Source organism: Myotis lucifugus, unplaced genomic scaffold (genome assembly GCF_000147115.1).
Source record: "Myotis lucifugus unplaced genomic scaffold, Myoluc2.0 scaffold_17, whole genome shotgun sequence".
NCBI classification, from domain to species: Eukaryota; Metazoa; Chordata; class Mammalia; order Chiroptera; family Vespertilionidae; genus Myotis; species Myotis lucifugus.
The window spans coordinates 5,400,818-5,426,519 of NW_005871065.1; the positions used below are offsets into that span (position 1 = coordinate 5,400,818).

The window sequence follows — 25,702 nt, forward strand, 5'->3', positions numbered from 1 at the left end:
TCACCAATACTAAGACATGTTGAGAGAATGTGATGAGAAGGCACTTCACTTCTATTCTTCCCCCAAATCCATAACCTCAACCAAATCATAAGAAAACATCAGACAAGCCCAAATTGACAATGGACAAAATAGCTAAGAGTACTTTTCAAAAGTGTCAAGGTCAGAAAAAAGAAGGATAAGACACAGATGGAAAGAGACTAAAGAGACCATGACAACTAAATGCAATATGGTATCCTGAATAGGACCTTGGAACAGAACAAAATCTAAATAAAGTCTGTAGTTTAGTTATGGTGTTATACCAATTCTTAGTTTTGACAAATGCCCCAAGGTTATATAAGATGTCAATATTAAGGGAAGCTGGGTAAAGGTATACAAGAACTCTTTGCAAACTTCTGTAGGTCTAAAATTATTTCAAATTAAGAGATTTAAATGTATATAATCTGGTAAGTACCATCAGGAATAAGCATATAGAGCATGCAGCGAGGGCAGTCTCAAGGATATGGGGGGGGGGGGGAGCGTGGTGGAGGGGAGAAGGGGGATGCATGTCTGAGGATAAACTGAGTCCTGAAAATATAAGGAGTTAATCAGCAGGGGTGAAGAAGAAGGATACCATCCAGGAACAAGACAGAACAAAATGGCTTAGTACAGCTGATACTTTCCTTAGCAGTACAAGAGATAAGCTCAGAGAGAGATGCAGGAACCACATCTTCAATATGCAGCTCAAATTCCACTAGTTTAACCTAGTGCTGAAGTGACTTCTCTTCTGAAATCATTTCCTATACCAACCATTTGGCTATAACCACATACTGCCTGAAACAACAGTATAGTACTTACTTCATAAAGTAGCCACAGAATTAAATGAATGCATATTAAGTGCTCAGCACAAGGATTGGCACATGGCAAGTGCTCAATAAATGTTAGCAATTACGACTGTGGTTGTAATGTTATCGTTACCAGTATAATAAACACTAAGGATGAAAATGACAACATTGAGAGCGTTGCCTCCCAGTGATTAACTTTCAAGGCTTTTACTTTGTAAAGATCTTTCCCAGTTAAGAAGATAGAGGAAAAAGAAAGCCTGATACTGCTCTAATAACTAGTAAAACTATTTATTTTACTGATATTAAACTCTTGATGTACAGTTGCTGTTTTATGCCATACACAGAGGAGTGAGGATAGTCCACAAACATGAAGAGATCCTAGGAGCCAATACTCAAAGTTTAAGAGCTGCATAAAAGGGAAGTCCAAGGAATGTCCCTAAAACTTCAATATATCTTTTCCTAGTTTCTTAACTTTGATACTTTAAAGCTGGAATATTTCAAACATCCAAGAGAGACCAGAGAAGCTATTTAAGGCTATTTTAAAGTAAATTATTTCAAGCATTTTTTTTTCTTCGTCTCTTAAATAAGTTCATAGGTTGTATGCCAATATGTAGCTCTCGCACAGTGGTCAAAGCTGTATTTACCCTAAATGTAAAATTCCAGGGAGTTCCTCTATTCAAAAGGCACTTTGCAGTGGAAAAGAACTATGCCAGTAACACTGCATCACCCCAGAAAAAGTTAACTGCTATACCAAATATTTCTGATACTGAAATGCTGATGAGCTACTATGAATGTTCTCCAACATCTGATTGGTATTCTGTCAGAAATGGATCCTAATCCACCTGCATGATCTCAGATACACAAAAGTATATTGAAGATGGTATAGTATATAAGTAAAGCAAATGTCCTTCTGTATGAAAAGTTACATATTAAGGCACATAATATATAACATATACCCAAATTTTAAAAATAACAAAAAATAGACACCAGAAAAATTTATTTATGAAGGTTATCTAGTAGCATGGATAAACTTTCTTGGAAAAAATAAACCAAGCTCAGTTCCCATAAATATTTCAAATGCAATACCAAGAAGAAAGTCCTGATTAAAGTTACAGAATTATAAAGAGCATGATAGTCATCAATTCAGCTAGTTTACTACATATAACTTAAAGCCCTTGAGTTCCATAGTCTCTTGCTGCCTTAATGAGTTAAGACCCTAAGGCTCTGAAAGACACAGCCCTTTAATGTCTCATTTAGCAGGATTTATTCACCCAAACTAGCTTTCTGAGAGTTGCCAAACAACGCCAGGCTCTTTCCCATTTCCGGAGTTGCCTGTACACTTGTTTTACTTCTACTCCCAGTTTTTCACACAGAAGCTCTTTCTTATCCTTCACTTCAAATAAATTCACTATATCCGTCGGTTAATATATCTACTAGAGACTCTCTGAAGGACCTGTTTAAGGTGGGGCACCACCCATTAAAGCATCTGTTTATTTCTTCCACAGTACTTAGCACAAGTTGCAAATATTTTATTTGTTTAACTATATATTATTGTCTCTCTCCTCCACGTATTCATCATGTTCTCCACTATCTGGCAAAGTTCCTAATATAGCTGGCAAGGTTCTGCTAAATGAATGAATCCAACAAGTTGCAAAAACTATCCTTAAGATGGGGCACAACAGCCTAAGGAAACCCACCCATGAATGGACTATTCTGCTGGAAGAATGAAGTGAAGTACATTTACTTCACTCATTTCTATTTTTAGCAATCTTAGTTCTATCCATTGGAGCTTTATAATAAAGATTAATTCTCTTTCTTAAGACAGCCCTAAAAACATCAGTGTGTGTGTGTGTGTGTGTGTGTGTGTGTGTGTGTGTGTGTGTGTGTATGACTATTCCAAACCACGTATGTACTTTCAAAATGGTCCAAGCGGCTCCCTGATTTAAAATCTTAAATATTTAATATTTCAGTAAATGTGCAGGAATCCCCCTGGTGGTTATCAACAGCTTACATTTTCTATACCCATCTGCTCTGCCACACATCCCGTTATCACAGAACAAGTGCTTTTCACAGTGATTCAAGAGGGAAAGGGATGACAAACAGGAATTTAATTCTCCTAGAATATGTCAAATATTAAAATTATTTGATACATGAAGCCAAACCCTCAAAATGTGTATATACCCTTGAACTCAATCTTTTGCCATTTCTTCCATATCTCTCTCTAGTATTCACCTTTTCAATTCTTATTGCTACTATCCATATTTCATCCAAACCCTCATTATCTGCCTGTTTTTCCTGCCACTAGTCACGAAATATTGATTTTATACTATCACACCTCTGCTGGGGAACCTAGGATAACTCACAACTGCTTCAAGTTTTAAGCTTCTTTTCCAAGCATCAAAGCCTTCCGTAATCTGACCCTGTTATTATTTCAGACCATTCCCCTAAACTAACTCTTTGCTGTAATCAACGTATCTTCTCATTTCTCTATGCTTGTACCACATGCTTGTTCCTAAATCTATCCCTCTGCCTCTTACATGAGTTCATCTTGCCTAAATCAATGAGGGTTCACATACCTCTAAAACTTAAAGTGCTACTACCTTATTTTCAAAAAATAAGAATGTTACAAATTCTTGGTAAACAATCTTTCCAAGGTTCAAATCTTTTCCTATTTTTAATACTTTTTTTCTTTTTCTTATCAGGGAAAACAAAAAGGCTGTTGTTTCACTGCCAAGGGCAAATCATTATTTAAAAAAAGACCATCTTAAGTTAGCCCTTAACAAGATTTAAAAGTTACACTGGGACATGGAAACTTCTAGCCAAATTACAACAGTTGTAAGAGTACTCAAAAATCAAAACTGAAAATTAATGAGTATGCGAATAAATCTACAAAGCATTTTACATGTATTATTCAAAATGGCACTTAATAATGATTATCATTATGCTAGCAGTAATTTAACATCTTAAATTATTAAATATTCCCTGTCCTTCCTTTACTAGTCAAAATGAAAATTTATTTTCCCAAGCTAAAACATTTGCTTAAATACATAACAAAGATGCCATTAAATACCTGTAAAACACTACTTCTATAGCAAAGAAAATTAGTGGAAAGTCTGTTGATTTTGATGACTAAAAATTTCATTCATCTATTTTGGACTAACTAAAGTATAAAATTTCAAGTTCAAAGACAAAGCAGGATGATTTATCAAACAAATTAAATTCTATGATTAGTATAATTCATTCATTATGGGTGAAGTAGTTAAAAATCTTCCCATAAATTCTCAAAGATGTTCATCAAAACCACTTAATATCAACTAAAGGGAAACCGATAGCAATACTATATTCTCAAAACATGAAATATATATTTTAAGTGTATATATTAATACCAAACAATAATTATACCCAACATCCTTATAGTACTCCATTACCACATGATAAACAAAAGTGTGATTATGATCCAAGCAAAAACTAAAGAGAAGCAAGGTCAGAAGAACCTGATATTCAACTGCTATACTTTCAGTTTTTCATTTTATGTTTAACAGATTTTCTCATTCTATGACGACTTGCTTAGTTGTTAACTTGTACCTATGCAGAATTTTTGACTTGGCTAGATCCTTTCTTTTCCTTTTTTTTTTTTAATCTCTTTGCAGTGAAAGAAACTATGATCTAAATCACAAAGATGACAAGAAAACTTAGCAATTTAAATAGACAAGCCTTGAAATAATATTGTGATCAAAGTATCAAGCAGCCTAATAAAACCCAGGTGGCTCAGGCTTATCATATATGGTACTCATTACCACAATTGCACTACTTAATCTACTTCCTGGTGTCAACAAAAACTCTCTGCTATTAATTCCCCCCAGTTATGGATCTGCTTAAGTTACTGAAGTTTGCTGATAAGACAATTCTTTGTCTAAAAACATTTTTAAAGAGAGCAGGTTTCATTTTAAATGCTTTAGAACTGGAGCCATGCTTGGTAAAAACCACAGAAACCACAATGGCTTTGTATTATTAGTCATCTATATAAGGTTATGTTAATTTCTAAGGAGGTACCAGATGATTCATAGTTAACACAGTTTTATAGGGTTCACATGTTTACCTCAAGAAGGTAACCATATGCACACAAAAAGAACTATTTTACAAGTTACAAACCTCAGATTGAAATGAGATTTATCCAGTGACAAAGGAATACAGGTTAGATTCTGCCAGTCATGTCCTCTTATTCATACACAAATTCTCCATCATATGGTTCCCTGTTGGTTACAACTTTAAGATTTTTTTAAAGTATTTAAATGTTTCTCAGAAAATTTGTTTTATATCATAATTTGTTTCCAAAAAGATTCCATTTAGGCAAAGTAAAAATACTGTGATTATCAAATCTACCTCAACAATGGTGCCAAATACTGAAGCAATAAAAAGATTACAACAAAAAAATGGGGAAAAATAAAATAATGGAAGCTTAATCATTGTTACTGTCCCTGGATTCCCCAGTTGGTCTCAACCATAGGTACCAAGATATCTGAAAAGGTGAACTGTGTACAACTTGCACACCTCCCAGTTACAGACAGCTAGTTGTACTGGTTACAAAGGAAAATCATTAACTGCTCAGTGTTTCATGAGTGGCACCCAGTGTTCACAGATTCCTTACAACTAACTGATCCATTTCCTTTCCATGCTCCCTTCTCGTTCACTCTGCTTGTGCAGATGGCAGTCACAGCAGATTGGAAGCACTGCACAACATACCACTAACCATACTGTGTAAGGAAGGAAATTCACATGACCAGATTTATCAGTACTAAGTCATCTGCACAGCAATGGATTCTACAAACTCTTCCCGTGTCATCAATCAGACATTGATTTCTTAAATCAGATTAAACCATCTACTCAAACTGCTTATAATTGCATTCAGTGGCCTTTAATAAGAATACACTTTTCTCCTGAACTTACCCAGATCAATCTACATTTTCAATTAGTTTCTTTATTCCATGTAACAAAATACCAGAAGCTGTGTTAACTTGCAGTATATAATTGGGTTTAGAGTATCTGAGCTATTTATACTTAACTACCACTAATTTCTGTTGAACTGAAAACTAGAATTGCCCTTTATTTTTTAATACCTGGTGTATATACATTCAAACTTAGGAAACTTTCTTAAGTCCAGTCTTAAATTTAACAATCATTTAATTCCAACTGTGCTGATACTAAATGATAACACCAAAAAATAGCCTTTTAAGTTAATATATCATGCCTACAAGTCACAACTGCAGGCATCTGTATCACTCACTCAGTGATTTTGACAAAATACTGGGATTACTAACAACCCTTCTAAATTGTAGGGTTTCTAGTTCAGGATTTGCCACTTATTTTAGAGTTGGGCCTCTCTGGGCCTCAGTTTCCCACCTCCTAAAAGAATTACAGAAGTTCCATCCTGGCCGAGTGGCTAAGTTGGTTGGAGTATCATCCCATACACCAAAAGGCTATGGGTTCGATCACAGTCGGGGCACATATCAGAGGCAGTCAATAGATGTTTCTCACATCTCTCTCTCCCTCAAATCAATAAACATGTTCTCAGGTGGAGATAAAATAAAAAAGAATCACAGCCCAGCCAGCATGGCTCAGCGGTTGAGTGTCAACCTGTGAACCGGGAGATAACAATTCAATTCCCAGTCAGGGAACATGCCTGGGATGTTGGCTCAATCCCCAGTGGAGGATGTGCAGGAGGCAGCCGATCAATGATTCCCTCATATCATTGTTGTTTCTATCTCTCTCTCCCTCTCCTTCCTCTCTGAAATCAATTAAAACACACACACACACACACACACACACACTCTTAGTATAAAAAGAATCACGGAAGTTCCTATTGTGGTTTACTCCGCAAAAGTGAAAACTGAGGCTGGAGAGACCCATTGTTACAATCAGTGGTCAGCCAACTTTAAGAGAACTTTCGCCTGAACTCAGTCTAAATTTCCTTCCTATTATACCTTTCAGAAAGTTTGCAAGATCTGTGTATATATGAATGATTTTAGGAATTTTCTCAATGAGAGCTATAATGGTATATGTGTACAGGCATCATGTCCATATATACAGAACTGGCTACTATAATTTTTTACCAGATTGCCCATAGTTTGAGGAGACAATTTGGAAACACAAATCTGGATTGTGACAAAACATCAATCTCTTTGTTAGTTATGTCAAGTATCTCCTAAAGAGCAGGGAAGTAACCCAGGTAAGGCTTACAGTGATTTTTATAGTTCATGTTATGTCTATACCATCCCATGCCCCATTTTATCACCAGAGAAAAGGCTAATATCCATCAAGGTATTACATTACCTCATTTCACACAACCTTTCACTCTCTTCTAGCACTGAATCTCTTTAATGTTTTGTTTTATCTGTGTAGTAATGGTGGGAGTGGTAAGAGGAAGAAAAGAAGAAATTGTAAATGTAAGCAAAGTCTGGACAGAGTTGCTCAGTTGGTTGAGCATCATCCTGTGCACCGAAAGGTTGCCGGTTCCATTTGGGTAGGGGCACACATCTGGGTTGTAGGTTCGGTCCCCAGTCAGGGAGATGGGGACCATACAGAAGGCAACTGATCACTGTTTCTCCTCCTCCTCTCTCTTGCCCTCCCCTCCTTCCCCTCTACTCCCCTCCCCTATCTTTAGGCATGTGTCCTCTCGTCTCCCCCCCCCCCCCCTTCCTCTCTTTAGGCATGTCCTCGAGTGAGGATTAAAAAAATAATAAATTTAAAATAAAATTAAGTAGAAATAATTCATATTACCTTAAGAATTTTGGTAATATACTTTAAAAACTGAGTACATTTACTTACAAATTCAATTACTGACAAAGAAACTTTAAACTTTTGGAAGTCACTGCCAAGTGAGCTAAAAAATAAAAACAAAATATTCCTAATATGAAAATGAAAACATGATGAATAATTTTTAGAAACAAAATTACTTTACAAAGGAATGGAATCACTTTGAATTGCAAACTTTGAGATGTATAGATTTGCATATATACATTTGTAAATCAAATCATTCTCCAACTACACAAAAATATGTTTTACCTGAATAGCTGCATAATCTCCACTTTATACTAATAATCTGACTTCACTAACATAATGTGCTAACAAATCTTCCTATGTTTCTATCCAAATATACTGCTTAGAACAGCTAAGTTGTTTAAATAATGAACATTTCAAAAAACAGCCTTAGCAGAGATATAGGTATGCTATGACCAGTGGAAATGCCTGGCACGTAGTTCCCACAGAAATATTGATTTAATGAATAGATAACAAAGGAATAAAGAAAAGAAAAGGTGAAAAGTGAGAGCAGATGAACCTAGAAGCTATAGTGGCTTGGGGACAACTGGTATTTGTGGAGCGGGGCTGCTGCGGCCACTGCTGCCTACTGTGGTTAACAGCATGCCACAAGTCCAGAGCCCCAAACAGGACTGTGCTGCCGGGCTCTTACAGCCAATTACTGGTGGGAGTTATAAACCTGTCCCCAAAAGATGTCTCTACAAGGTATCTCCTACCCAGTTCTGCAAAACAGAAACAAGACAAGTACATTTCTGCAAAGACCACTGGAATAATATTATGATCCTCCCACCAATCAAGCAGGGAAGAAAGGGTTTCTTTATGTATAGTAAAGTGTCCGTAGGTTAAATATTAGAAAAAACAAAGAGTGAACGTGAATGGGGGTGAGGGTAGGGTGGAGATGCAGGGTTGCATTATAAACCTATGCCATTCTATTGTTACTTAAGTCAAAATAAATATTGCCTTTGTTTTCAAATATATCAGAAAGCATCTAAAATGTACTCACAAAAATTATTGATTAAATAAAACAGCAGCCCTAACCGGTTTGGCTCAGTGGATAGAGCGTCAGCCTGCGGACTCAAGGGTCACTAGTTCGATTCCGGTCAAGGGCATGTACCTTGGTTGCAGGCACATCCCCAGTAGGGGGCGTGCAGGAGGCAGCTGATCGATGTTTCTCTCTCATCAATGTTTCTAACTCTCTATCCCTCTCCCTTCCTCTCTGTAAAAAAGCCAATGAAATATATTTTAAAAAGAAAATAAAAATCATCATTCCCCCCTTAAAAATAAATAAATTAATTAATTAATTAAAAAACAGCAAAAAGTCCTCATGGTGAAATAGAGATAAAGGTATGAAAACACCTCTGAAACTAATAATAGGTAAACCATGAAGAGTAATTTCAAACAGGTGAAAGTTCAAGAGATATGAAATTTTCACCTACTGAGAAATATAAAACAAAGAGAATACTTCATTAGCGTGACTAAAGTACCACTCTTAATATAAAGGGCACTTTGGAAAACTCAGTATTGACACCATAACATCATATTTCATTATAATTAACCTATCAATCTACAAAAGTTGCACATTAGTTGATGTATTTAATTGGGGAGTGAAGCTTGGTAGCACTTCTGGGTAAGGTAGATAGCAAGCTTAAATTGTGTTGGTTAGAACAACTTTTGAAGAAAAAAAAAATTGCAAAGATCTTTGGTCACACACTGTAACTGTGGCTTTTTGACATTTTAATTAGTGCCAAACAGTTCATTTTTAATGGTTACTATCTTAAAGTTTAGAAGTAAATTCAATTATCTATACATAATGTTGTTGTTGTTCAAAACTGGGACAATTTATATTTAATTAAAATTTAAACCACTGGGAATAGTAATTTAAGTATTACATTTTTAGACTTGGGAAACTTAGGAATTTTAAATACTATTTAAGTACTATAGCCACCTGTAATTTTCAAATCTTAAAGTATTACTTTAAGTCTGCACAAAATTTGAACAGGTTTTACTTGGCTTCTTTCCAAACCATAGCACTTACGCTTTAGGGACCAAGGGAAGGTATAGTGTAAAGCGCTTTAATTTCTTTAAGCAGAAAATTCTTTACCTTGACCACATTTTCCATGCACAAGAGTTTCTAAACTTATTTAAAACAAAAGAAAACCCTAAGTTTTAAAACATGAGGTAAACGCAAAAATAGTTTCCAAGCTTTCAAAATGAAGCTAGACTTTGTTCCTACTCTTATCTTAAGACACCCAAAAAAAGAACAAAAAAGCATAAAAATACTGGAGTTGATGCTTCATATTTGGATTTTACTTCTTGTATTCTAATCACCTTAGTAAACCAAAAACTGATCATACAAAGTAAGTTTAAGGTTCTAAGATAGTTTTAAATCAATCAAAATAAGTTAAGCAAGCAATAGTCTAAAGTTCATTGCCCTATGATAAATCATTAAATGTGAATGATTTAACATTTTCAAAATACTATCATGAAAAACAACAGAGATCAGTTTCCAAAATTATAGCCTAATTCAGTGTACAGATTCTCTCCAGTTACTGGCCTACACAATGTTATATATACTAAATATTTAAATACAGCTAAGTGCAGCATGAGTCCCAAGCTTGTATAAACGTGTTACTAAGTTCTTGTCATGAGTCCCTTCATAGATCAAGAGCCCAGACCTAGAAAACAACTTTTCTACTGAATATAAAATCGGCAACAAATTTGAAAAATACTGTCAAAAAAGTTATCTCAACAGTAAGAATGACAAGTTGAATCTATATTACAGAGTTTATTCTTTATTTCTAGAGATGATTGTGTTATTTGAGGGACTAGAAATGGGAATAATTATACATATCTCACAAGACATAACTTCCTTTAAAAATACTTAAAAATACAATTGACATTCCCCTACAAAATCACACTTTACCCCCTTCCTACCCCCCCCCCCAAAGCACTCCAAGAAGAATTAGTAGCTCATAGCTGGATATCCCCATCATTTTTTGTTTCTTTCCTCACTGTAGACTTCTATCAATTCTGTTTCCCAATTCTTTATTTACACACTTGTCTCCCCCAGTTAAAATCTTTCAAAGCAGTAACCAGAATTTCTTACCTTTGTGTCTTTTTCACCACCTACTCATATGTAATTTGCTGGAAAAAGCTGAAATGAATTACTAAGATATTTTTTCTGAGATATTTGAACCATTTTATCATACCTCCAACTTAATGACTTGAGGTCACAAAGTAAACATGTTCCTACTTATCCAGTATGTTTCAAAACACTCCAAAACTATCCAATTTATCCAATATTTCTACCAAGAAAAGCTTTTTTATAAAAATGCAATAAAATAAACAGAATTTTTAAAATTTTCTATTTATTAATTTGAGAGAGTAAAAGGGAGGGCGAGAAAGAGAGAGACAGAGAGAGACTGATTTGTTGTTCCACTTATTTATGCATTCCTTGGTTGATTCTTGTATGTGCCCTGACCGGGGATCACACCTGCAACCTTGGTGTATGGGGACAACACTCTAACCAACTGAGCAACCTGACAGGACCAGAAACAGGATTAAAAAAAAAAAGATTCTGTCAAACAGATCACAATGCTCACTGATCCATATAGATAGAAGATAATACAAATAATAAGTAAACATCATGTCTTTTCACAAAATGTACCCATCTGTCTAAAAAAATATGAAAAGCTTTCTCTATCCTGATTCAACACTTCGCTGAACTCAAAAGCAATACAAAGCCAAAATAGTAAGCATCAGCTATGTTTCAAGCAGTTTTGCACTGGGTGTGGACTGCAGGCAAACTAAGAAAGGTGAGTCTTCAGGAAGTAATTAAGCAGAAATTTTTTTCAAACTTAAAATATAACTTACTTATATAGAAAGTATTGCAAATAATATAACTACACAAACCTTCTCTAGCTGAACCCTGTGATACAAAAAACAACACCTATGCTGTGAAAAATTACGCTGAATACATTTTATTTTAATTACATTTTTGCCAACTCACATTTTAGCCTTTGAAAAATCTGTTTAAGACTCTTCACCATTGCTTTTCTTTTGGAAGCTTAATGATAAAACAATTATGTACAGCAGTCAGCAGTATTTCTTACTCTAACACCAAAGTTAAGAAATAAAAAAGAAAATAATTTTCAAGTACCTAAAAAGGAACAAAAAAGCTACTTTGTTCATTTTATATATTTTTGTATATATATTACTTCATTGTGTGGAATTATTTTAGTAATTACAATCTTGCACACATTAATACTATCTGAATAAGACATCAATTCATTCCCCTAACTGCATTTTTTCATAGTAAAATACAGTCTCCATGCTTCATTTTGGAAGGAAACTTATTTAAAGTCAAGGATCATCCTTTGGGCTGACTTAAAGAAAGCAAAATAAAAAATTTGTCCGCTCCAAATATGAAAATTATGGATTTGGCTCTGATGCAGAATAAAGTAGGCTTCCTATATCACCTGCAATATTAAATTGATTTAGTCTGCTGAAAAACAAGACAGTGAGTTATTGGATCTGTGTTTAATTCAGTGCACTTTATAACATATTTAAGGAATTCAGTTGTATAAAACAGTATCTGAATCTTATCAGATGAAAATATTTTTCCCTTTTAGCAAGCCTCAGGTTGCATGTCTGAGAAAACAAATTAGTCTCTACTTCTCCTAAGCTTGATAATAGTGCCCCCTAATGGGAAATTTAATATGAGTTTTTCTCCTCTTTTAAGCCTATATTTTCTAATGTGAGCAAGTTATCTTACTTGCAACTAGAAAAGTGAATTCTGTTATATAAAAGTGTATCCAAGATTTAAACCACTCAAAGGAGAGTTTATCACATGTTCAACAACAAAATGTGAATTCATGGCAGAAACAAAAAGAGAAAAGCTTCATGCCCCAAGTTTCCTTGATTTTGATCAATCTATTGAACATAATCTAAGGTAGCACTCTACAAAATGTTAATAATCTTATAAGGAAATTATCCTTCAGCTATGTTTCCAGTACTCAGTAAGAACAATATGTACTAAATCAATGAAAGATATTACGAAGTCAGAAAAAAAATCTGATCAGAAGTGAAATTATTCAGTGTCATACAGATCTTTATAAGTAAAGAGCTTCGATTCCCACCCAAGTTTATAGGCCTCACACCATTTCCTTTCCACAATATCTGATCACAAGTCTGCAACCATAAATTCATTGCCTTTCTTCCCTACTATCTACATATAGACAGTTCCCCTAAGCAGCGGCAATTCAATATATGGGGGTTTTCTTAAAGGCAAAAAGGATTTAAATTAAAGCAAACACTACCTATTCTTATACTTTCCAGATGTACCAGTGAAACAAACATCCAGTAATAGCAACATTTTAATTACAGTGCCCACAATACATTCTGAATTCAGTCAATGTTAAGGGAAACACGTAGAAGAAATAAACAACAAACAAAAGGTCATCAATTTGTGATGAAAAGAGAACTACCACCTTATTCTTCAATCTAATGAGGGAAAAGAAGAAAAAACTATATATAAAAAAGGGCTGGTCAATATTTCTTAAATGGTCAGCCATTTAAAAATTCAGGCTTGGTGCCCATATGGTCTCTGTCTCAAGTACTCAACTACCCCACTGTAACAGGAACGCAGCCACAGAAAATACAGAAATGAATGGACATGACAGTGTTCCAATAAAATGTTACATGTAAAAGTAGGTCTAAGAATTCTAATTTGCCAACCCCTAATTTAAAACATCTCACTGTTGGATCATAGATTTAAAATTTATACTTTACCTGAGGCACAAAAACAAAATTTTTAATTTAAAAAAAGAAAAAGGTAAGCAACTCAAAATACATAATCACTAAAATTATGAAATAGCTGGTGAGTATTTTACTTTCATAAGGGAGAAGACAGAAGAAAAGATCCTTCCCTGAAGCTGGTGGGCCAGTTGGTGCTTGCAAAGCCTTGAGAAGGTTGCCCCTTCTCTGGGCCTCAGTTTCCTTGCCTATAAAATGAAGCCAAGGCACGTGCTTCCTACACAGGGAGGTAGAAATCAATGAGAAAATAAACATTGCCCTAGCCAGCGTCGCTCAGCTGGTTGAGCGTTGTGCACAGAAAGGTCTCAGGTTTGATTCCCAGTCAGGACACATACCCAGGTTATCAATCAATATTTCTCCCTCACATCAATTTTTCTCCCTCTCCCTCTCCCTCTCCCTCCCTCTCTCTAAAAAGAATAAATAACAAAGAACGTATTTTTTAAAATAAATAAATAAAAATAAACATCAAGTGCTAGCCCAGTGCTTGCTCAACAACAAAAAAATCATTCCCTGAAGATAATAGTTTGAGCTGGCACAAAATAAAGGAATAGCAGTACGCAAAACAATGGGTTTTTAGCATAACTTAAAATAACATGTAAAAGTATTCTATTCCGGGATATACCCATACAATAGGAAAATTTGTGTGTGTGTGTGGGGGGGGGGGGGGGGGGGCGCGATATGGAGGTCTCACACTTGTTGATTTCAAAACATATTACAAAGCAACAGCAACCAAAACGGTATAATCCTATATAATAAAAGAGTAATATGCAAATCGGCCGAACGGCAGAACAACCGGTCACTATGACGTGCACTGACCACCAGGGGACAGATGCTCAACGCAGAGTGGTCAGTGCACTCCATGGGAGCGCCACTCAGCCAGAAGCTGGGCTCATGGCTGGCGAGCCCAGCAGCAGTGGCGGGAACCTCTCCCGCCTCTGAGACAGCACTAAGGAGAAGAGAGCCAGGCTCACGGCTGGCGAGTGCAGTGGCGGTGGCCTCTCCCGCCTCTGCTGCAGGCGGGCAGTAAGAAGCGAGGGGTCCCAGACTGTGAGAGGGATTATCTTTAACACCACCTCCCCCGAGAGGTCCCAGACTGCTGCAAGAGGGCGCAGGCCGGGCTGAGGGACCCCCCACCCCCACCCCAGTGCATGAACCTCGTGCACTGGGCCTCTAGTACTAGCATAAGTGTCCTAGAAAAAAATAAAGGGAAAAAGCATCATAACATTGGTCTTGCGATGATTTCTTAAATAGTATACCAAATGCAAAAATAGATAAGTTGAATTACATAAAACCAAGAAGCTTCTATGAAGCAAAGGAAACAACAGAATGAAAAAACAATCTATGAAATGGGAGAAAATATTTGCAAACCATATATATGATAAGGTATTAATATTTTGCAACAGAAAAAGAACTCATTCAACTCAAGAACAAAAAAAAACTCCTATAAAATGAGCAAAGAACTTGAATAAACATTTCTCCAAAGAAGTCATACAAATAACCAAGAATCATATAAAAAGATATTCAACATCACTGTCCAGATTATTTTCCACTAGATTTTTAAAAAATCTTTAGATTATCGCCCTTGGCCTTTGGTGAGTTTTTAACTATTAGCCTTTGCCAACAAAGCAATTATACCTGCAGCACAAAACTGAAATGCTCGAAAAGAATCTTTCTGAAACAGAGAGCTCAGCTCATCTCTTCATAAACATTGTCAAAATACCACAGAAAAAAATGGATGGACACATCATGATGATCCCTGTGCTTCACAATGTAAAGCTCCTATCCAAACTACTAAAATAAGAATCACAAATTCCAAGTAAGTAAAGGCCAAACTAATAAAGTTTTTTATATGCATCCTCATTTCAGAGAATTTGTATAATTTTTTTAAAAATCTCAGAAATCAAGTGAACTAGGCCACCCTGATAGATTATTAATTGTATTAATAATCAAATGTTATAGTAGGAATTATATTAATAATCATTTGTGTGTACTGCAAAGACACATTTGAGATGAGTATGCTTACCTTCATCAAAGTCAGCATCATCTTCTGTGTGCTGGGGGAAAGGGAAGCAGTTGGTGATTTCAAGCCGATCTTCTACAACCAGGCCCAAAAGCACTCCTTGAACCACCTCAGTGCCTTGTCCTTCTTCTTGATAATGTTTGATTATCTTTAATACCACCTAAAAGAAAACACAGAAATGAGCTTAAATACCATTCTTATAGTTTACATTTCCTTTATTTCAAAGAAAAAATAAATCATACTAGTGGGTTTCAAAAACCACAAAATTATATAATAGGACTAACCAAATTTCTTACAAATCATTTCCTTTACCCTTACACAAACAATAAAGTGCACATAGTCTTACTGTACATCTGAAACTCCTCGAGTTTGAAGACATGTCAAAAATATCCTCATGCAGCCCTCAAGCCTTTCAGGTCAAGGCTCCCTGAGGATCTGGCATCCAGGAGTTCTTTCAGTCTAATCAAACAATATCACCTCGACCTGAGATTATTACAAAGGAAGTGATCCTGTTAACTTCCTGACAGAACCATCAATAAGACAGAAATAAAGACTTCACTTATCTGAATGTCTGAAAGCAGAATTGTTCCTCTTACAAGTTCTCAACATCTCAAGATGGTTCCTGAACAGAGCATCTCACTAGTCAGAGGAAGCACCAACAGGAACATAAAACAAAGAGGATGGCAACAGAGAACACAAAGCAAAAACCAACACTCCAGCACTAATTTTCCTCAACCAGAAAGATACACCAAATAACCTTTAAGGATAAAATAAACAATTCTTATATTTCCTGTAATATTTCCATAAAGATGAGGTAACCACTGTTCCATTGGACAATTAAAAGTTCACAGTAACAGTAACCATCTATATATACAAAAGCCTAAGCGATCGTCCGACCAGTAGCTATGACACGCAATGACCACCAGGGGGCAGACACTCTGACCAGTAGTTATGACACGCACTAACCACTAGAGGGTAGACGCTCAGTGCAGGAGCTGCTCAGCTGTGGTGACTTAGCAGCTGAGGTTCTCGAATGACACACCCGAAACCAGAGAGGAGGGAGCCTGATTCTGGGGTGCATCACCCGAGAACCACCCTCTTGCAATCTGAGACCCCTGGGGGATGTCAGAAAGCTGGTTTTGGCCCGATCCTCACAGGCCATGCCGAGGGACCCCACCGGTGCACGAATATATGTATATATATGAGGTGGTTAATAATATGTAAAGCACTTTGAATAGTACTCTTCCCCCTCCTCCCTCCACTCTCTCTAAAATAAATAAATAAATAAATAATCAATCAGTGGAAAAATATCCTTGGGTGAGTATAAATTTAAAAGCAAACAAAAAGTCTTCTATTTAAAAACTGCCTCAATTTTAACAAAAATGAGTTTTAAAGGGATTGAAGGAGGGGCAATGTAAACAAACAGCACAGCAACTTGATATGCCTGCCCATAATCAATGCAACTTTTATCAGCATCAACAGAAGTACAGTGCTCCAAGAGAAATTATCTCATTTTGCAGCACAGCTGACCTGTTATATTCTGTTCTCTACGATGACCAAAAAGTCAGTACCCAAATGAGAAATGGGAAAAGCACCGTGGTTTAACTACCTGGCAAAATCAATGAGTGTGAATAAGTACACACAGAAAGGGGTAATTATAGAACAGAAAGCTTAAAACCCTGTGAGGAGGACAAGTTCAATGAATTAGAATTTCTCTCGAGTAGGGACAATCACAATGAGCACTTTCCAAATACTGAGGCACCAGAGGATGTGTCTTAAACAGGGGTTGCCAACCGGTGGTCCGCAAGGTCCGAAAGGTTGGGGACCACTGTTTTAGAAGGCAAGCTTAGGACAGATAATCGTTTCAGGAAAGAAGTTTTCCACTTTAAGGATGAATTCTCTCTAGCATTTGTGGCTGTCCAAAATAAAAAGCCTTCAGGAAAGGCATGATGAGCACTAAAATAATTTCCAACTAGAGTATACACTGAGTGGCCAGATTATTATGACCACCTGACGTTTGTAGGCAAATTAGCTATAATTTCACACTGAAGTTGCTAGAGGGCCAGTCCATTATAAATAGGGAAGCAGGTTGTTTACCAGCCTTTGAGGCTGTAAAATCGCATTGTTTACCCATATCTTCAGGAAAAAAAAAATCACTTCTACTGTCGTGGTAAACAACCTGCTTCCCTATTTATAATGGTCTGGCCCTCTAGCAACTTCAGCGCGAAATTATAGCTAATTTGCCTACAAACTTCACGTGGTCATAATATACACTGGCCACTCAGTGTATATGATCTTGCCATTTTAATATAATCTGATGAAATAAAGCATTCTGAGGGGAAAAAATACCATTTTTATCAAAACTAAGCTGACATTCTTCAATCCGACATTTTATGGCCTTCCTATTTCACATACACTAAAAATCTCAATTCTTTTGTTCAAATTAATGTGGTGGAATTATATTACAAACTTGAGAGATGTTCAAAAGAAATCCCTGATCAAAAGTAACTAATTGACATACAGGAAGGGCTTTTAATATTCTATGTAAATAACCAGAAATTTACTGTATACATAAAAATGTTCCATAGATTATGGGTACTTAAAGTGACTGAATCAATGTTCTGCTCATGAAGAGATGCTTTACTCTCCTGTGCCTACCACAGGTACTGGCACATGAAAGATACTCAAAATACATTTGCTGAAGGAATGAATGGTAAACATTTATCGATCATTTATGTTATGTCAAGCAGTCCTCTATCTTGCATGTAATGACTCAAATAATTCTTATAACCACTCTATGAAGTCAGTAATATTACTTTCCCATTTATTTGACAGATAAGGAAACAGGTAATCATACAGGTTAAATCAGAAAGGTGATCTCACTTCTGACTCCCAAAGTACTTTTAGTTACAGTAGCTCACAATAAATGAGTAACTTTAAGTGACCCATAAGTGTTTATAATAAGAAGGCTGAAGCAGATAGAATGCAGTGGCAACAGGTCTGGAAGAAATCCCTGTAACTAGGTGGCAGAAGCAGCACTTTGTGCACGGAGTAGTTCAGTGTGGAGTTACAGGGTGAGGTAGTAAGACAAGACTATAGGGCAGTGATGGCAAACCTTTTGAACTCAGCGTGTCAGCATTTTAAAAAACTCTAACTTAACTCTGGTGCCGTGTCACATATAGAAATTTTTTGATATTTGCAACCATAGTAAAAAAAAAGATTTATATTTTTGGTATTTATTTTATATATTTAAATGCCATTTAACAAAGAAAAATCAACCAAAAAAATGAGTTTGTGTGTCACCTCTGACACACGTGTCATAGGTTCGCCATCACGGCTATAGGGGATGGTGCTAGAGGTCAAATTTGTCCTGCTCTAATCACTAGAAGTCAAGTAGCATCAGCAGGAAACCTCCATTAGTTGCAAGGATGCAATGCAGCTTTTAATCATCACCAGCACTATTCTCACAAGCCACACGTTCTGTCATAGAAGTTCCCTTTCTGTCCTGCTCCATGTCTTTTTTCTCCCTCCAACCAATCACATGCTTCTATCCATAAAACAGTACTAACGCTTTTAATTAATCTTGTTTATTGATGCCATGCTGCTTGTTCTTACTTAAAAATAGATATATGGATAGCTTAATAGTTGTCCAAAACAAAAACATGCTCCTATATTAGATTTTGTTTATAAAGTGTCACAAATGACCCCACATACTCCGGAGCTTTATAACAGCACTTGTTCTCAGCTTATCAAAATGACCTGAGGAGCCTTAAGTGAAGAGGAGTCTTACAGTCATCAGTATTTAAAAAACAAAACAAACAAAAAGAAACTGATGCTGAACCCAACCTCTGAAACTCAGAGTTAACTGACCTGAGCTGGGACTCCTATATTGTTTTGTTTTTCTTGTTGTTGTTGTTGTTGTTTTGGGGGGTGTTTCTTCCTATTTTTGGTTTTCGATTCTGCAGGTGATTCTAAAATTCTACTTCATTCTAACTTTTTTAAAATATATTTTTATTGATTTCAGAGAGGAAGGGAGAGGGAGAGATAGAAACATCAATGATGAGAGAGAATCATTGATCGGCTGCCTCCTGCACACCCCTTACAGGGGATGGAGCCCACAACCTTGGGCATGTGCCCAGACCAGGAATCGAACCATGACCTCCTGGTTCCTTCCTCCAGGAACCATGACCTCCTGATGCTCAACCACTGAGCCATGCCGGCCGGGCTTCAGTCTAACTTTTAATGAGAGTATGGACCAGCCTTCCTTTTCTGTTTTAACTCCTCAGGTGATTACAATGCACATAACTGGTTGAAACACAACTTTCCTGTTTTAAGACTCCCTGTGTTGCTGAAGTGAGTACACTGAGAAATACAGACATAAAAGTGAACATTTTATTTACTAGTATAAAAGCATAAATATAACCCCCTCATGAGTGGTACTCAAGCCCTTGGAAGAAATCTCCACAGTATAGAAATGAGAGGAAAAGTGCTGCTGCAACCCATCTGAGAAGCATTCAAGTGTCCCATAGCAAAGACTTTTAGGCTTCATGGCTTGACCCATATTTAAGACTGCTTATGTATTAATGCTGACCAGGTTCCTTTATCCTATAAAACTGTGGGTAAATAAGGATTTTTCTATAAATTATGCTTAAAGGAATGGAAACTGAGCAGCAGAACCTTAAATTACCAACTTCTTCTACACCTCCCAAACTGTCATAGTATGGCTCTAAATGCTTATTAACCTACCTGATTTGCCCTAAAGAGTATTGTTCTATGAATAGGTCAGCTGTCTCTAGAACTATCTCCAGCTTTGAGGTTTACACATTCTCAGGCTGGGCGGATCTTAGCAAGGAATCCCAACTTGCAAGATAGTAAAGAGATGTCCTGTCTGCTGAAATTACTCAAGAAGAACCAATTTTTTCTATTATTATTATTCAGTGCAGACAATTTGAAAGAGCAAAGCAGACTATTTTGTAATTTCTAAGGAACACATTATTTTTTAAAGTGTGGGGCTTTTTTCAAAAAGGCTACATACAAGCAACACAGTCACTTCTAAGACAGAAAGTATTCTCGATATTATAAGATAAATACAAATAATAACCTAAAATATCCAAATTAATTATACCTCCTCCACTCATCCAACCATCTCTCCAACAAATATTTAGTGAGTGACTAGAATATGCAAGATATGGCACTAAGACTTGTCTCCCCACAACATTCAGAGTCTATTCCTCAAAGGATGTAACTTAGTAAATGCTTATTAAAAATCAACCTCCTGACACCAACTTATATTTTTAAAATTCATTAGTCATATCAACCTACAGGGATTTAGGACATTTTAAAAATCTGTATTCAAAAGTCAAAAGCGAGATTAAACTGATTTATTCAAAATATTTGTGTGTACATGTGTTTGTACGTACATATATATATTCAAATATTTTTATGTTTCCTTATAAACATCATTATCCTTGCTAAAAATAAAGACTAAATCCACTCCGAAGATTCTTAAAAGTCTGAAATAAAATGACAAACCCCAAACTACACCAGTTGCTGGCCAATTGAAGAGGTCAGGGCAGGATGCATGATTCCTAGCAGGCTTTATTCCAGTTTCATAGATTCTGGGAGGTAAGGTCCACAGCCTGAATTTCTCACATCAATCACCATCAAAGAACAGCTATTACTGTAAAAGAATTTTAGTCTCAAAGAAACTGTAATGTCACAGAATCTCCCCTTAGCATGTTCTGTAAAATCAATATCTAGACTTTCATGTAATTCTGGCATCTTTCAATGACTGATCTGTGAACTTGGCAGTTTTCTTATTTGGTTAAGCCTAGATCATTTCTTCTAACACTGAACAAAGAAGGTAGTTATTGCCAAAATGTAAATTCAAAAAGCAGAAAGCAGCATTAGCCTTAAATTTAACACATTTTATGACTCGAGTGGGATTGGGGTTCCATTTCATAACTGGCTAAGTCAAATAATAAACAGGATTTAAATCATTGCTGTTAAGTTTTGATGTGAAAGAATTTTAAGGAACTTCAATGGGGGAAAAAAGATATTTTGCTCTGACACATATGGGATTAGTTACAATGCTCCAATACGCTTAATCAATATCACTTCTTCAATATTTCAGTTGAAAGAGCATATTTCATTATTATTCTCTTGGATCTAATGCTCACTGATAGTCCACAGTTTTAAAGTTAAATCAACTAATAATTGCTGGGAAAAGGGGGAGAAAGGCAATGTAGCCTCAAGAAATTCAACAAAATAGCACTGCTCTCATCATAAAAATCAGTCATGACAAACTACAATGATGCAATCAAACATACAAATGTATAATCGCAATTAAAACAATTAAATGTTAATTGATAATGATGTTCAATTCATAACATTAAGTTTTTACTTTACCAACTCAACATAAACAACCTGCAAATTTTCCCACACTAGCTGGAAAGTAGTTTTCTAAAGTAAAAAGAGTGCTAAACAGGCTTAGCTGGAACAAAATTTCTTTCCTCCATCAAACAAAAAAATGTCAAAACTATTATGAGCTAGCTGTCTTCTTCCTAACATATCTAGCTCATTAAATTCAGAAGCATGGATATCTGAATTGGAGGGCGGTCACACCAAGAACTACAGCAGCCCTGGCCAGCTTGGCTCAGTGAATAGAGCGTCAGCCTGCAGACTGAAGGGTCCCGGGTTCGATTCCGGTCAAGGGCATGTACCTCGGTTGCGGGCACATCCCCAGTGGGGGGTGTGCAGGAGGCAGCTGATCGATGTTTCTCTCTCATCAATGTTTCTAACTCTCTATTCCTTCCCCTTCCTCTCTGTAAAAAGTCAATAAAATATATTTAAAAAAAAAAAAAAAGTACAGCAGCCCCAGGTGGAAGATGCAGAGCAGTTCCCCCATCCTGACAGAGCAGGCACCTATGAAGACCGCTGAAAGTGGTGCGTGTGTCCCCCACACCTGCCGCATGCTCCACTCAGCATGGTCTGGCAGTCCCCAACCGCCCCTCACCGTCCTCTGCCAGCCCCTGCCACTCTAGCAGACCCTAGCAAGAACAGCCAGGTGATCCAGGCCCACTCTTCCTATATTATTTCTATTTTCTCACTTAACATACACATGCACCCACGCACACACAACCAAACACACAGTACTCTAGAAACGTGAGTAAACTCAGACACACAACAACTAGAAACATGCTTCCATCGGAACTCCTTTTAGTAGGAGACCAAAAAATTTGGTCGGAAATCTGAAATCTTTGTAAAATCAATAGTTTATATATGTAAGCGCTTTTTTTAACCATAACTTAAAATTTACCATCTCAAGAATTTTTGTGTACAGTTCAGTAGTATTAAGTATATTCACACTGTTGTGCAACAGATCGCTAAAACTTTAATCCTGAAAAATTGAAAGTATATACCCATCAATACTCCCCGTTTCCCCCTCTCCCGTTCCCTGGCAACTACCCTTCAACTTTCTATCTCTATGAGTTTAACTTCTTAAGTACTTCATGTAAGTGATCATATAGTTACAATATTTTCTCTTGTGATAAGAACTTTTAAGCTCTCAACTTTCAAATATGCTTTACAATATTAACGATAGTATATTAGATCCCCAAGACTTATTTTATAACTGAAAGTTTGTAGTTTTGACTCCCTTCACCCATTTGGCCCACCTCCAATCTCACACACACCAAAAAGCATGGACCACTGCATAATTAAAAGGCCTTTCAGGGACTTGGGTTGGTTTTTATTTCTGTTTCTTTAACAGGAAGCAGTGCTTCCTAAAACAGGTCCAGAAGGAAACATTAAAGAGTAACGTGACTGCCTCTGGGAAGACGGTGGTTGAAGATAGAAATGCAAGTTTTCACTATGTACTCTTTTTTGTCTTTTGATTTGTGTACCATGTGTATCCAGTGTAATGGCTGTTTCATTAAATAGGTTTAATAAATTAAAAGGGCTTTAGTTTTTCAGTATAAGAAGTATGCCACAGTAATCACAGGAAGTGATTACTCACCTTCTTTCTCCTGAAGAGGATGCTGGGCTTGAGACAGGCCACCCCAAAATGTCCCCTAATGGCATATTGATTACTCTGAATTAAGGTTACTTGACAAGCAGCCAGTGACAGAAGAGCACCTTGACCCTCCACTGTCTCCTTGAGTGCAGGAAATAAATCTCCCCTGTGAAAGGTGCCCTCCCTGCTCCAGGAGGGCTGAGAGACACCCTTATCACTACAGCTAAGAGATCCAGAGCCAAAGAGCTTCTATAAACACTTTATTAATTTACTACCCAAGCCCAAACTTTGTTCAGACTCCTCACTAATACCCAAACCTTGCTTAGATTCCTTTCTCAGGAGCACTAACTTTTTGTCCTGTGAATTCTTCACAAATTGTTTCTTTGTCTAAAAAATATTAAAAGGTGCCTGGTTCAATCACTTCTTTGAGCCTCATTTTATGATCTGAGCATCATATTGTGATTTCTCCCATGCACATGTATTAAATCAGTTTTTCTATGTAGCTTGTCTTGTTTTATTTTTAGCTTTATTGTTAGTCCAGAACTAATTAGTCTAGAAAAAACTAAAACAGAGTAGAGGGGGAAATTCTCCCCCTTGCCAATGAGGTCCTTCGAAACAAAATTGAAGATTAGGCACATCTGCACAAAATTTAAAACAGGGGTTTTCTTGTAGCCAAAGGAAAAAAATCTTGGTTTTAATTGTTTCAAAGACTACCCTTAAGCCAAACTTGAAAACAGTACCTACAGCCATCTCTTGGCAACTAAAAGCAAAAGGTAAAGAGGATCTTAAAAGTCAAGCTATAAAGTTTGATTTTGTGTGAGAATTTCCAACAGGTTTTTGCATTCTAGGACTACAATTGTCCTTTTAATATGAATGATTATTTATTCAGCAGCACTGTGTGTGATGGTCAAGTACAAAATGGAATCTGTAAGGCCAGTCACATGAGGCCTTTCCAATAGCTCAGGAAAGAGACCAAGGCTTGGCAGCAGCCACTGAGCAGATCTGACTCCTCTCGTTCTCGGCCTCACTCCACTTCTTCTGCAACCACGTCTGACAAACCTGATATGGCTGAGATTGAGAAATTTGGTAAGTCAAAATTGAAGACAGAAATGCAAGAGAAAAAAACCACTGCCTTCAAAAGAAATGACTGAACAGGAGAAGAAAATCGTACACGTACCATCAGTATGCACTATACATTCCACAAGTATTGCATGCTTCTTTTAACTGCTTAATTTTGTAAAATGCAAAGAGGTTCCATCAAGTTTAAATGACTGAGCTGCCCCTTTTCCCATCAGAGAACTACTGACCAAGAAGGAGGCACCTGCCTCTCCATCTGCCTGTCTGGCTGGCAGGGAAGGAACAGCACTCATGTGTTGGTGAAGGAAGAAACTTGGTGGGACAACAGTGAAATCCAGAGTAAAAATCAAGCTGGTCCAAGATGTCCTGCAGGCTGTAGAATGCAGGGTAACCAGAGTGCCATTTTCTTTTGGTTAAAATCCTTTTAATTATTGGTATGCACAATTTTTTAATATGCAAATAAAAACGTTTTGAAACCAGAAAGGAGAGCAAGAAATGAAGAGTACAGACAATACAGTTATAAGATTAAAATATAAGTGACCTCAAGAGAATCCAAGGAAAACTAAGGAAAAATCAAAGATGATACCAGAAGTCTGGGTAACTTGGTGTTACCACTAACAGACAAGAAATATTTACTGAATTGAATCACTGTAACAAGCATGGTTAATTTTTAAAATAAAGACAAAGATTTTTGAAAATCGCAACTTTCAGTGCCAAGAAATAGCACAGCACCCCAATACTCGGGGGGGAGGGGGTAAACTGAACCATATATACAACTATTCTGGAGAACAATTTGGCAACACACTTAAGAAAACGCATAACCTTTAACCTGCTAACTTCAATTCTAGGCATTTAGTAAAGCATAGGAAAAACACTATGCTGTTTTAGTAAAGCCCAAAATCTTAATGGTGCTAACCAACCTCGTTATGAGCTTATAATCTAGCTAATTATCATTATGTTTTTTTGTGATTTTTCCAAACTTTGCTTACAAATAATGGTTTGTGTTTTTGTTTGTTTTTAATATATTTTTGTTGATTTCAGAGAGGAAGGGAAAGGGAGAGAAACATCAATGATGAGTAAGATCATTGACCGGCTGCCTCCTGCACGCCCCCTCCTGGGGATCGAGCCCACAACCTGGGC

General features: G+C 36.6%; 1 protein-coding gene across 4 annotated transcripts in view; it reads right to left on the reverse strand.

The window, feature by feature from the left end:
- The window catches only part of EIF3H (eukaryotic translation initiation factor 3 subunit H), a 79,154-nt gene that overhangs the window by 47,221 nt on the left and 6,231 nt on the right, over positions 1-25,702 (reverse strand). For 3 of the 4 annotated variants that reach the window (XM_023750925.1, XM_023750926.1, XM_006085227.3), the window contains exon 2: positions 15,475-15,631. In XM_023750925.1, the coding sequence (XP_023606693.1) occupies positions 15,475-15,631 (157 nt within the window). The remainder of the gene's footprint in view (positions 1-15,474; positions 15,632-25,702) is intronic. The other variant, XM_023750924.1, reaches the window with a different exon arrangement.